This window comes from Leucoraja erinacea, chromosome 5 (genome assembly GCF_028641065.1).
Source record: "Leucoraja erinacea ecotype New England chromosome 5, Leri_hhj_1, whole genome shotgun sequence".
Taxonomy (NCBI): Eukaryota; Metazoa; Chordata; class Chondrichthyes; order Rajiformes; family Rajidae; genus Leucoraja; species Leucoraja erinaceus.
This window is the reverse complement of record NC_073381.1, coordinates 95,584,621-95,596,799: the sequence shown is the minus strand read 5'-3', so window position 1 is coordinate 95,596,799 and position 12,179 is coordinate 95,584,621. Positions and strand designations below refer to the sequence as shown.

The 12,179-nt window shown below is 47.1% G+C and overlaps 1 protein-coding gene across 1 annotated transcript in view; it reads right to left on the bottom strand.

Annotated features, from left to right (window-relative positions):
* LOC129697689 (dynein axonemal heavy chain 8-like) overlaps positions 1-12,179 on the bottom strand; it is a 474,747-nt gene that overhangs the window by 21,708 nt on the left and 440,860 nt on the right. Inside the window, exon 88 of the mRNA XM_055636398.1 lies at positions 8,647-8,748. Within this exon, the coding sequence (XP_055492373.1) occupies positions 8,647-8,748 (102 nt within the window). The remainder of the gene's footprint in view (positions 1-8,646; positions 8,749-12,179) is intronic.

Sequence of the window (12,179 nt, the reverse complement as noted above, 5' to 3'; positions counted from 1 at the left end):
CTAGCCTGTCCAACCCCTTAAGAATTTTGTAAGTTTCTATAAGATCCCCCCTTAATCTTCTAAATTCTAGCGAGTATAAACCGAGTCTATCCAGTCTTTCTTCATATGAAATGTTTGTAGCCAGCACAGACTGGACTGGCTGAGTACTGAAAGACATAACCATGGGGATGGGCCTGAGGCAAGTATCTAGCAGACCAGCAGGAGTTCTAACTATTTTTTAATTCATCACCACCAGTCTACCTATTGCAGATACACCCATCTCTGTCTGCCTTATAAGACAAATCTCATCTCCGCTACAAAATCACACTCTGTAATGTGGTGTAGCAGAACAAACATGACAAATGGAACAGATTTTAAACAGCTTTGGCTGCTCAAACATGGGCATCTGTGAGGTGGCGTGAACCATCATGTAGCAGGGAAATGTACACCGCTATTATGGCGCAGCGGTAGAGTCACTGCCAACACAACACTTGCAGTGCCGCACACCCGGGTTCAATCCTGACAACGCACAAACTTCGCTGTCAGTACGGAGTTTGCACGTTCTCCCCGTGACCTGCGTGGGTTTTCTTTGAGATCTTCGATTTCTTCCCACACTCCAAAGGCGTGCAGGTTTGTAGGTTAATTGGCTTGGTGTAAATGTAAATTGTCGCTAGTGTGTGCAGGATAGTGTTAGTGTGCGGGGATCGCTGGTCTTGGTGAGATTCAGTTTATCTCTAAACTAAAAGCGAAACTAAACTACATGTAATCACATTGGCCCACCTCAGGTGTGGCTAAAAATCAGATACCTGTACCGACCTGGTGAAGCTACAAAATGGGATTACATGTATGTGAACCATCAAAAACCATTGCCAATCGATCAGATTGTTGCAATTCTGCTGCATTTAGTCATAAATACTGGATATTTAAACAACAAAGGAATATTCCTGTGGTCAGCAGTGGTGGAACCCAGCAGGTGTTCGCTATAGACTGAAGCATTTGCAACCAGCTTTTAACCTGAAGCACGAGTGAACAATCCACGTTGGTTGTTAAACTCCTAAATTCTGCACCATCATAGAGGCCGTCCTTCAACTGATTCAAGTTACTCCATGCAATGTCATGAGACAGCAAAAACATCGCATACACTGGAGATATCTCGAATGCTATTTTAAAGACCTGCGCTCGAGAGCTGGATGCACTGTCAACAAAGGTGTTCCAGTGGTTACAACACTGATGGTTTGGAAAATTGCCCAGGTATTGTCTGCCACAAAAAATCTAGGGCAACATAATCTGACTCTATCAGTCCCCTCTCAATCATCAGCAAAATAATGCAAGTTGTGCTATCAATGACTCATTCATTAATAACCATGTCTGGTTGGGATTTCACCATTTTACTCAATTCTAAACATCATCACAACCTTGATGCAAATATGCACTAAGGCGAGGTGAAAGTAGTGCCCCTTAACATCAATGTTGTCTTTACCTAAAGTGACATAAATGAACTACAGCAAAACTAATGCCAACAGGCATCAAGCTGAAAAAACTCAAATGGGGGAGAAAGCTTGCACAAAGAAAGATAATTTTACTAGAATGTTGCCTGGGTTTCAACAACTAAGTTACAGAGAAAGGTTGAATAAGTTAGGTCTTTATTCTCTGGAGCGCAGAAGGTTAAGGGGGGACTTGATAGAGGTCTTTAAAATGATGAGAGGGATAGACAGAGTTGATGTGGACCAGCTTTTCCCATTGAGAATAGGGAAGATTCAAACAAGAGGACATGACTTCAGAATTAAGGGACAGAAGTTTAGGGGTAACATGAGGGGGAACTTCTTTACTCAGAGAGTGATAGCGGTGTGGAATGAGCTTCCAGTGGAAGTGGTGGAGGCAGGTTCGTTGGTATCATTTAAAAATAAATTGGATAGGCATATGGATGAGAAGGGAATGGAGGGTTATGGTATGAGTGCAGGCAGGTGGGACTAAGGGAAAATAATTGTTCGGCACGGACTTATAGGGCCGAGATGGCCTGTTTTTCGTGCTGTAATTGTTATATGGTTATATGATTATAATAATGTGTAGGAAGGAACTGCAGAGGCTGGTTTAAACCAAAGAGAAACACACAATGCTGGGGCAACTCAGCGGGGTCAGGCAGCATCTCTGGAGAAAAGGAGCAGGTGATGTTTTGGGTCGAGACACTTCTTCAGACTGAGAGTCAGGGGAAAGGGAAGTGAGAGATATAGAAGGTGATATGGAGAGAATGAGAACAAATGGATGAAAGATATGCAAAAAAGTCACGATGATAAAGGAAACAGGCCATTGTTAGCGGTGGGCTAGATGAAAACGAGTTCCAGACAATGAGATTCAACAAGATGACTTTGAAGTTGGTACAACTTGGGTGGGGGAGGGATGGAGAGAGAGGGGATGCAAGGGTTACTTGACGTTAGAGAAATCAATGATCATACCACTGAGGTACCCAAGGGAAATATGAGATGCTGTTCCTCCAATTAGTGTTTGGCCTCACTTTAACAATGGAGGAGGCCTAGGACAGAAAGGTCAGTGTGGGAATAGGAAAGGGAATTAAAGTGTTTGGCAACCGGAAGATCACGTAGGTCCAGGCAGACTGAGCGAAGGTGTCCAGTTTACATTGGGTCTCACCGCTGTATAAGAGTCCGCACCTTGAACAACTGATACAGTAGATGAGGTTGGAGGAAGTGCAACTGAACCTCTGCCTAACCTGAAAGGACTGTCGGGGTCCCTGGACAGAGTCGAGGGAGGAGATGTAGGGACAGGTGTTGCATCTCCTGTGGTTGCAGGGGAAGGTACCTGGGGAGGGGGTGGTTTGGGTGGGATGGGATGAGTTAACCAGGGACTACACACATGTACAATCAAACTATACACACGTACAACGGGTGATGCAAGAAGGAAAGTTCCAGAGTGAAGAATATTGTGTTGCAGCATCAAAGCCCTGTCCCACGGTACAAGTTCATTCCAAGAGCTCTCCCGAGTTAAAAAAAAATCAAACTCATGGTAAGCACGGAGAATGAATGTCGCGGGTACGTCGGAGCTCGAGGATGTCTCTTAGCGGCTCGTAGCGCTAACGGCAGGTACTCGGAAGACTCGTGAAGATTTTTCAACATGTTGAAAAATGTCCACGAGAGCCCTGAGCACTGACGAGTGGCCATTACCGTAAATCTCCGAGTTCGAATCAGGGGAAACTCGGGAGAGCTGTTGGAATGAACTCGTACCGTGGGACAGGGCTTTCAGAGTATTGCAGTTACAGAGAAAATGTGCAAACTATGCAGAGAGTGGTTGGAAAGTTGAGACCACATTCTAGTTTACGGGAAGACCGTTCCGCAGTCTGATAATAGCAGGGAAGAGGTAGCTCCTGAAATCTGTTGGTACGCGCTTTCAAGCCTTTGTATCTTCTGCCCAATAGGAGGAGGAAAACGTGGTGATAAAGATCCTTGATTATATGAGCTGCTTTCCTGAGGCAGTGTGTAGTGTAGTGTAAATGGAGTCAATAGTGGGCAGCTGGTCTGTGTGTTAGACTGGGCTACGTCCACGTCGCTGCAATTTGCTGCAGTCTTTGGCAGAGGTGTTGCCAAGCCAAGCTGTGATACTGCAGAAAGGTCAAGGTAGGTGTACAGCACAATGACCTTGAGGCATTGTGTGTAGGAAGGAACTGCAGGTGCTGGTTTACACCGAAGATAGGCACAAAATGCTGGAGTAACTCAGTGGGACAGACAGCATCTCTGTAGAGAAGGAATGGGTGATGTTTCGGGTCGAAACCCTTCTTCAGATTGAAGAAGGGTCTGGAACTGAAACGACACCCATTCCATCTTTCCAGAGATGCTATCTGTTACTCCAGCTTTTTGCCTCGACCTTTAGACATTCCTTGATGCACACTAAAAGGTTCTTGATAGTCATCCTTACTGAAACCAAATAGCATGTAGTTTTACTTGTATTAGTGTTGTTACATTTGTATTGGTATTTTGAGAACGTATTGTTATTGATGATAAGAAATTAGAAAGTGTGCACATTTTCTAGGGACAAAATCTGTACAAAACAGCCAAAGTTGACTGCCCCGAGTGGCATTTTAGAGCAGTATGGCAACTGAGGAAAGAGAGAGGCTCTCCTAGTGCACAAGTACATAAAACCTTTCTGGGGAATGAATGCAGGTTATTAGCGTCCAGTTGATCGTAAGGTCATATAAGGAATAGGAGTAGAATTAGGCCATTCGGCCCATCAAGTCTACTCTGCCATTCAATCATGGCTGATCTATCTCTCCTTCCTAACCCCATTTCCTGCCTTCTCCCCATAACCCCCGACAGTGACGACAATACATCCCGATATTGAGGGAGTGCAGCGTAGGTTCACAAGGTTAATTCCCGGGATGGCGGGACTGTCATATGCTGAGAGAATGAAGCAGCTGGGCTTGTACACTCTGGAGTTTAGAAGGACCAGAGGGGATCTTATTGAAACATATAAGATTATTAAAGGTTTGGACACGCTAGAGGTAGGAAACATGTTCCCGATGTCGGGGAGTCCAGACCAGGGGCCACAGTTTAAGAATAAGGGGTAAGCCATTTAGAACGGAGATGAGGAAACACGTTTTCACACAGAGTTGTGAGTCTGTGTAATTCTCTGCCTCAGAGGCCGGTTCTCTGGATAGTTTCAGGAGATGGCTTGATAGGGCTCTTAAAAATAGCGGAGTCAGGGGATATGGGGAGAAGGCAGGAACAGGGTACTGATTGTGGATGATCAGCCATGATCACATTGAATGGCGGTGCTGGCTTGAAGGGCTGAATGGCCTACTCCTGCACCTATTGTCTGTTGATAGGTTTCTTTCTATCGTGCATTCCGACTCGGCGGTTGCGGGAGCCTTGGCGGCAACGGGAGCCTCGGTGACGGTCAATGAGCGTGAGTGGACAGTGGGAAAACAAATGGGGACCCAGCGTGCTGGAGAGGAGGGGGGGGGGGGAGGGGGTCGGCACTCTAGTTCAGAATTTGCTTGTGTTTCTTTTAATCCCATCATCTAAATCATTAATATATATGGTAAACAGTTGCGGCTCCAACACCGAGCCTTGTGGCACTCCACTCACCACTGCCTGCCATTCTGACAGGGACCCGTTTATTCCTACTCTTTGTTTCCTGTCTGCCAACCAATTCTCCATCCATGTCAAAACCCTACCCCCAATACCATGTGCTCTAATTCTGCCCACTAATCTCCTATGTGGGACCTTATCAACAGCTTTCTGAAAGTCTAGATACACTACATCCACTTGCTCTCCTTCATCCATTTTACTTGTCACATCCTCAAAAAATTCCAGAAGATTAGTCAAGCAGCATTTCCCTTTCATAAATCCATGCTGACTTGGACCAATATTCAAATGCGCCGTTATTACTTCTTCCCCACCACCGAAGTCAGGCTAACTGGTCTATAATTCCCCGTTTTCACACTCGCTCCTTTCTTGAAAAGTGGGATAACATTAGCTACCCTCCAATCCACAGGAACTGATCCGGAACCAGGGATATGAAAACATTGAAGCTGCTATATGCCAATGTTAAAGAGGTGTACTGCTCCAAAGCCCTTCCACCACTAGGAAGATCCGACCACAACCTGGTTCACCTCCTACCCAAGTATAAGCCAATGGTCCAAGCTCAAGTTGACATTTATTGCCACATGCACCAATTAAGGTACAGTGGAATTCTATTTACCATGCAGCCCCACAAACAAAAGAGCACAATATACAATAGAATATAACATGAACATCCACCACAGTGGAATCAACATGCTTCACTGTGGTTGAAGGGATTGACTTTGTCAGTCCTCCTCCAGAGACTGCCTGTGACCACAAGGTCAGTGAGGAGGTGGTCACAGGAGACTGTGATGCTCTACAGGGCTGTTTTGAGGACACAGACTGGGGCGTACTCTGTAGTCCCCATGGAGAGGACATTGATGGACTCACGGACAGTGCTACCAGCTACATCAAGTGCTGTGTGGATGACGTTGTCCCTGAGGAGAGTGTACACTGTTTTCCCAACAACAAGCCCTGGGTCACCAGTGACATAAAGGCCCTTTGCAACCAGAAGAACAGGGCCTTCAGGAATGGTGATAGGCAGGAGATGAAATGGGTGCAGAAAGACCCGATAGCGAGACTGAGACAGGGCAAGGACAACTGCAGGAGGAAGATGGAGCTGAAACGACAGCAGAACAACATGAGGGATGTGTGCAGCGGGATGAAGAGCATTACAGGCTACAAGAGGGAGGGAAAGCAATCACTGTATGTCATGTTGTCACTTGCGGGTGGAGCACCAAGGCAAATTCCTTGTATGTGAATACTTGGCCAATAAACGTACTCATCCATTCATTCATTCATTCAATCATTCATTCAGGACTGGGCCAACAACCTAAAGCTGTTTTTTAATAGATTTGATGGTGGGGCCTATGCCCACCCTCCCCCCTGCTCCCCGACAGACTCTCCCCCTCTATCCCCCTGGTCCACTTCCTCTGCCCTTTCAGTGTCGCTCCTGACCATCAAGGCTGAGCGGGTGAGGAAGGAGCTGAGCAGACTCCACCCAGGTAAAGCCACGTGTCACGATGGTGTCAGCTCGAGTGTACACAAGGCAGCCAGTTGTGTGGAGTACTCCAGCATCTCTTCAACCTGAGCCTGGAGAGGGTTCCTGTGATGTGGAAGACATCCTGCCTGGTTCCTGTACCAAAGAGGACGTGCCCCAGCTCCTCCAGTGACTACAGACAGGTGGTGCTGACTACACACATCATGAAGTCCCTGGAGAGGCTGGTGCTCACCCACCTGCGACCCCTGGTTAAACCCTACCTGGACCCCCCGCAGTTCACTTCCCGGGGGTTGAGAACACCATCATCCACATGCTCCATCATTCCTGTGCTCACCTGGATGAGCTGGGAAACACTGTGAGAGTCATGTGTTTTGACCTCCAGTGTTTTACCACCATCCGGCCTGCACCGCTAGGGAGCAAACTGATGAAGATGTGGGTGGATGATCCATTGGTTCCTGGATCACCAACTACCTGACTGGACGACCACAATATGTCAGGCTACAGAACTGTGTCTCGGACATGGTGGTGAGCAACACAGGGGCCCCACAGGGGACGGTCCTCTCTCCCTTCCTGTTCACCATCTACACCTCGGATTCCAGATATAACTCTGTCTCCTGCCATCTGCAGAAGTTTACAGATGACTCTGCAATTGTGGGCTGCTTCAGTGAGGGGAGGGGGAAACTGAATACAGAGGTGTAGTCAACAACTTTGTTGAGTGGTGTGGGCTGAATCACCTGCAGCTCAACATTGACAAGATTAAGGAGTTAGTGGTGGACGTTGGGAGGAGAGGAACATCCCTGTCTCCTGTCTCCATCAATGGTGTGGATGTGCAGTTTGCCAGGGAGTACAAGTACCTTGGAGTGTACCTGGACAGTAAACTGGACTGGTCCAGGAACGCTGAGGCCCTGTACAAGAAGGGACAGAGCTTTCTGAGAAGGCTCCGCTCCTTCAACATCTGCAGCAAGAAGCTGCAGATGTTCTACTAATCGGTGGTGGCCAGTGCCATCTTCTTCACTGCCGTGTGCCGGGGCAACAGGGCAAAGGCTGCGGACGCCAATGGGATCAACAAACTCATCAGGAAGGCCGGCTCCATCCTGGGGGCGGAGTTGGATTCACGGGAGATTGGTCTTGGAGGGGAGGATGCTCCTCAAACTGTGGAGCATCCTGGACAATACAGCTCACCCCCTCCATGACACACTGGTCAACCTGAGGAGCACCTTCAGCAACAGACTGGTTCCACCAAGATGCAGCACAGAACGCCACAGGAGATCCTTCTTCCCTGTGGCTATCAAACTGTACAACTCCTCCCCCTTCTGTCGTGGGGTAGACTGAGACTGAGACTGACTTCCCTCCCCCTCCCCAATTGTTGCACATCCACAATCCTTTCCACTCTTCACTTTAATTTCATGTTTCCCGCATTTTGTGTTTTTTTATGACTTGGCAAATTAATTCCCCCCCTGGGATGAATAACGTTCTATCGTGTTGCATTGTATGGAACAAAAATGTGCAGATCACCGTTGAACCGAATCCCAACTGGAGCAGCCACATAAATGTCATAAAGTGAATATATAACCTGAAGAAGGGTCTGGACCTGAAACGTCAACCATTCCTTTTCTCCAGAGATGCTGCCTGACCCGCTGAGTTACACCAGCTTCATGTGCCTATCTTCCAAATTAAATATACAACTTCCTTATTATTCCAAAAGAATTGGGCGCATCTTAGTTAATCCCTCCTCAGAACTAAAACTCTGGCAACACCTTTAAGAATCTCTTCTGCATCTTTTCTAGTACCATGTGGAAAGGAACTGCATATGCTGGTTTAAATCGAAGATAGGCACAAAGTGCTGGAGTAACTCAGCGGGACAGGCAGCATCTCTGGACAATAGGCAATAGACAATAGGTGCAGGAGGAGGTCATTCGGCCTTTCGAGCCTGCACCGCCATTCAATGTGATCATGGCTGAGAAGGGATGGGTGACGTTTCGGGTCGAGTCCCTTCTTCAGAGTATCCCACTGAGTTACTCCAGCATTTTGTGTCTACCCTTTATATTCAGAGCCATCAGATTCTTGTTGTAACGGGTTGTTTAAAAGCAGGATTACCTTGGTGAAGCAGTTAAGCAGTCGCTTGTCAAAGTCATCTGTAACACGCCCTCCATACTGAACCTCTCCAAGCATGTATCGTACAGTATTCCACGACACACCCTGAAGAAAATCAAATGCAAGAACACCTCTGCCATTAAAACAAGAAGTGTGATTTAGGCATGAAAATATATTATTGCAAGTGACAAAACAAGATCAGGATAAATGCAAAAAATGTTTATCTAGCACATCACCCTGCGATTAATTATATCATGGGCAGAATTTCCAAGCCTTTTGAATAATTGGCATAAAAATTCTGTAGAAAAATGTGAAGTGGGAATAACTTCCACAGAAATTCCATACAATTATCATTCAGCAAGATAACAGAAAATGCAGGTGATAGTCAGGAAATCAGACAGCAACTATGAAGGGCAAAACAGAGTTCTTATGAAAAGTAGAGGCACAGGAGACACGAGAGAATGTAGAAGCTCAAATCTGGAGTAAAAAAAACTGCTGGGAAAAATCTAAAAGTTCTACATGGTTAAACTCCACAGAAATATTTGCTGAATTCTCAGAATCTTCACTGTTGATTCCAATTTGAAGAACAGCGTGGGGGGGATGGGGGGCACAGGGGAAACGACTTAATTTTTGCTTGCAGTGTCTGTCCCGTTTCAAGGTTAAAGAGCCTGTCCCACCAGCATGCGATTGCATGCGTCTAGCGCGACCAAACGGAAGCGGAGTTCACGTGGAGTTCGTGGTAAGTACGCGCTAAGTACGCGCTAAATACGCGCAAAGTTCGTGCGTGACGTAATTTAGTCAAACTCACCAATCAGCTGGGCAGGAGGCGGGCCGACTGAATTTGGATGTCGAACGGCGTCGGGCGGTGACGTCATCGCGCAACGGCACGCCGGGCGGTGACGCCATCGCGCAACGCCACGCGCTAGACGTACGCCGTCAAGACGCTGCGTACGACGTCAAGACGCTGCGTACGCCCGTCGAGGCGCTGCGTATGCCCTCAATGCGGCTGCGGGCCGACAGGCCGTTGACGCGCGGAATTTTCTAACAGTGCAAGATTTTTGGAGCCCCGCGCGATGTCGGGACCAGCCCCGCACAACTCCATACGCCTCCGCGGTTCGAAGTGGGACCAGCCCCACGAGGCCATACGCCTCAAGCGACCACGTTTGGTCGCGCTAGACGCATGCTATCGCATGCTGGTGGGACAGGCCCTTAAGAGACCATCCAAAAACATTTTGCCTCAGTTCTTCAATGAAATCTTGACCCATATTTGTCCAAGCCTGGGAAAAAGTCTCTGTCTTCTCCTCATTCGGGTGGATATTGTCTAAATGCACAGAGCAGTCTCTACATGGGGAAAATAAATCGTTGATGTTTTGGGTCTAGACCCTGCATCAGGACTGAGAGTAGAGAAGCTATCTAACTTTCTCCTGAGTAGTTTTCAACAGTGGGTTAGATTTAGCTCTTAGGGCTAGCGGAATCTAGGGATATGGGGAAAAAGCAGGAACGGGGTCCTGTTTTGGATGATCAGCCATGATCACATTGTATGGTGATGCTAGCTCGATGGGCCGAATGGCCTACTCCTGCACCTATTTTCAATGTTTCTACGTCTACAGCCAGTATAAAGGACAGATAGTCCCCTCCACAGTTCATCTATCACCCATCTATCTCATCTCTTGCTTTATGCTGACTTTCTTTTCTCTCCACCCTCAGCCCAATGCAGGGCCTTGACCCATAAATGGTGACAATTCCTTTCGCCCCATAGATGCCACCCATCTTACTGATTTCCGCCAGCATTTTGTGTTTTGCTTATTACATAGAGTAGTGGAAAAGCAAAACACTACAGATTTACAAACTGAGAAAGAAACTGTTCTGGTAAGGAGCCGTTGATCTGAAAGGTTAACTTCACAAATAGTCATAAGGTCATAGGTGATAGGAGCAGAATTAGGCCATTCGGCCCATCAAGTCTACTCCACCATTCAATCATGGTTGATCTATCTCTTCTTCCTAACCCCATTCCTCTTGACATCCGTACTAATCACAAATTTATCTCTGCCTTAAAAATATCCATTGACTTGGCCTCCACAGCCTTCTGTGCTGTTGGACCTTATTCTAGTCAAGTCAAGTCAAGTCAAGTCAAGAGAGTTTATTGTCATGTGCCCCAGATAGGACAATGAAATTCTTGTTTGCTGCAGCACAACAGATTATAGTAAAGGGCCTATCCCACGAGCATGCGACCTGCATGCGGCAAGTGCGACCAAACTAGAAGCGGGGGCCGCGTGGAGTACGAGTGATCCCCGTATAGGGCTGGCCCCACCAGCATGCGCTTGCATGCGGCGAGCATGACCAAACCGGAAGCGGGGGCTGCGCGGAGGTCGAGTGAGTGACGTGAAGTTTCAGCGAAGTCCGTGGGAAGTTCGCGCATGACGTACGGCGTCAAGACGCTGCGCACGCCCGTCGAGGCAGTGCATACGGCGTCGAGGCGGCTGCGGGCCGGCAGGCCGCGGCCGCGCGGAATTTTTGAACACGGTCAGTTTTTCGGAGCCCCGCGCGATGTCGGGACCAGCTCCGCACACCTCCATACGGCACTGGCGATCGAAGTGGGACCGGCCCCGCGAGGCCGTACGGCTCAAGCGACCACGTTAGGTCGCGCTTGCCGCATGGAGTCGCATGCTCGTGGGACAGGCCCTTTAGCATTGTAAGCATAACAGCATTAATATCTAATTACTCCCAGTCAAACTCACCCGCATTGAAAGTTAATTATTGCAATTGTGCTTTAAATTTCTCTCATTCATTTCTCATTCATTTATTTTCCAAATACATCTGTTTTATTTTCCCCTTCAATCTTTACATTTCTTTGTTTCTTTATTCATATGCGGTGTGGTCTATTGCAATCCTTTCAATTTACTTTCTCAGTATTTCTATTATTTTGCTTGGACTGAATATTTCCCTAACCACCAGTTACCAGGTCAGATATCAGCAGCTCCATACACAATAAGTTTTTGAGCTAAAAGGTTTTGGGGAAATGTAAGATGTTCTCTCAAGAAAACCTAGCCCAGCAAACCATCTGTGTAATACACATATTGCAACATTCATTTTCAGAAAAACTTGATTTATGTTGAAATCTTGATCTGAAATTACTTAAGGACTCAAATCACTAACCAATAGTCGTTGGTAGATACAAATGCTGGAGAAACTCAGCGGGTGAGGCTGCATCTTATGGAGCGAAGGAATAGGTGACCTTTCGGGTTGAGACTTGACCCGAAACGTTACCTATTCCTTTGCTCCATATATGCTGCCTCACCCGCTGAGTTTCTCCAGCATTTTTATCTACCTTTGATTTTTCTTAACCATGGTTTATTTGACTTGCACAAGGGGAGGAGTGTCTCAGTCAAAGGCTGCGATCGCAACTCCAAAGTTACGTCTGTACAGCAGGGCATTTATATACCAAAAACATGACGACTAAGGAAGTACAAAGGTGAGCTACTTACAAGGTGAGGTGTTAATTACAGGATCTATACTTTACTCTTACGTTATACAAA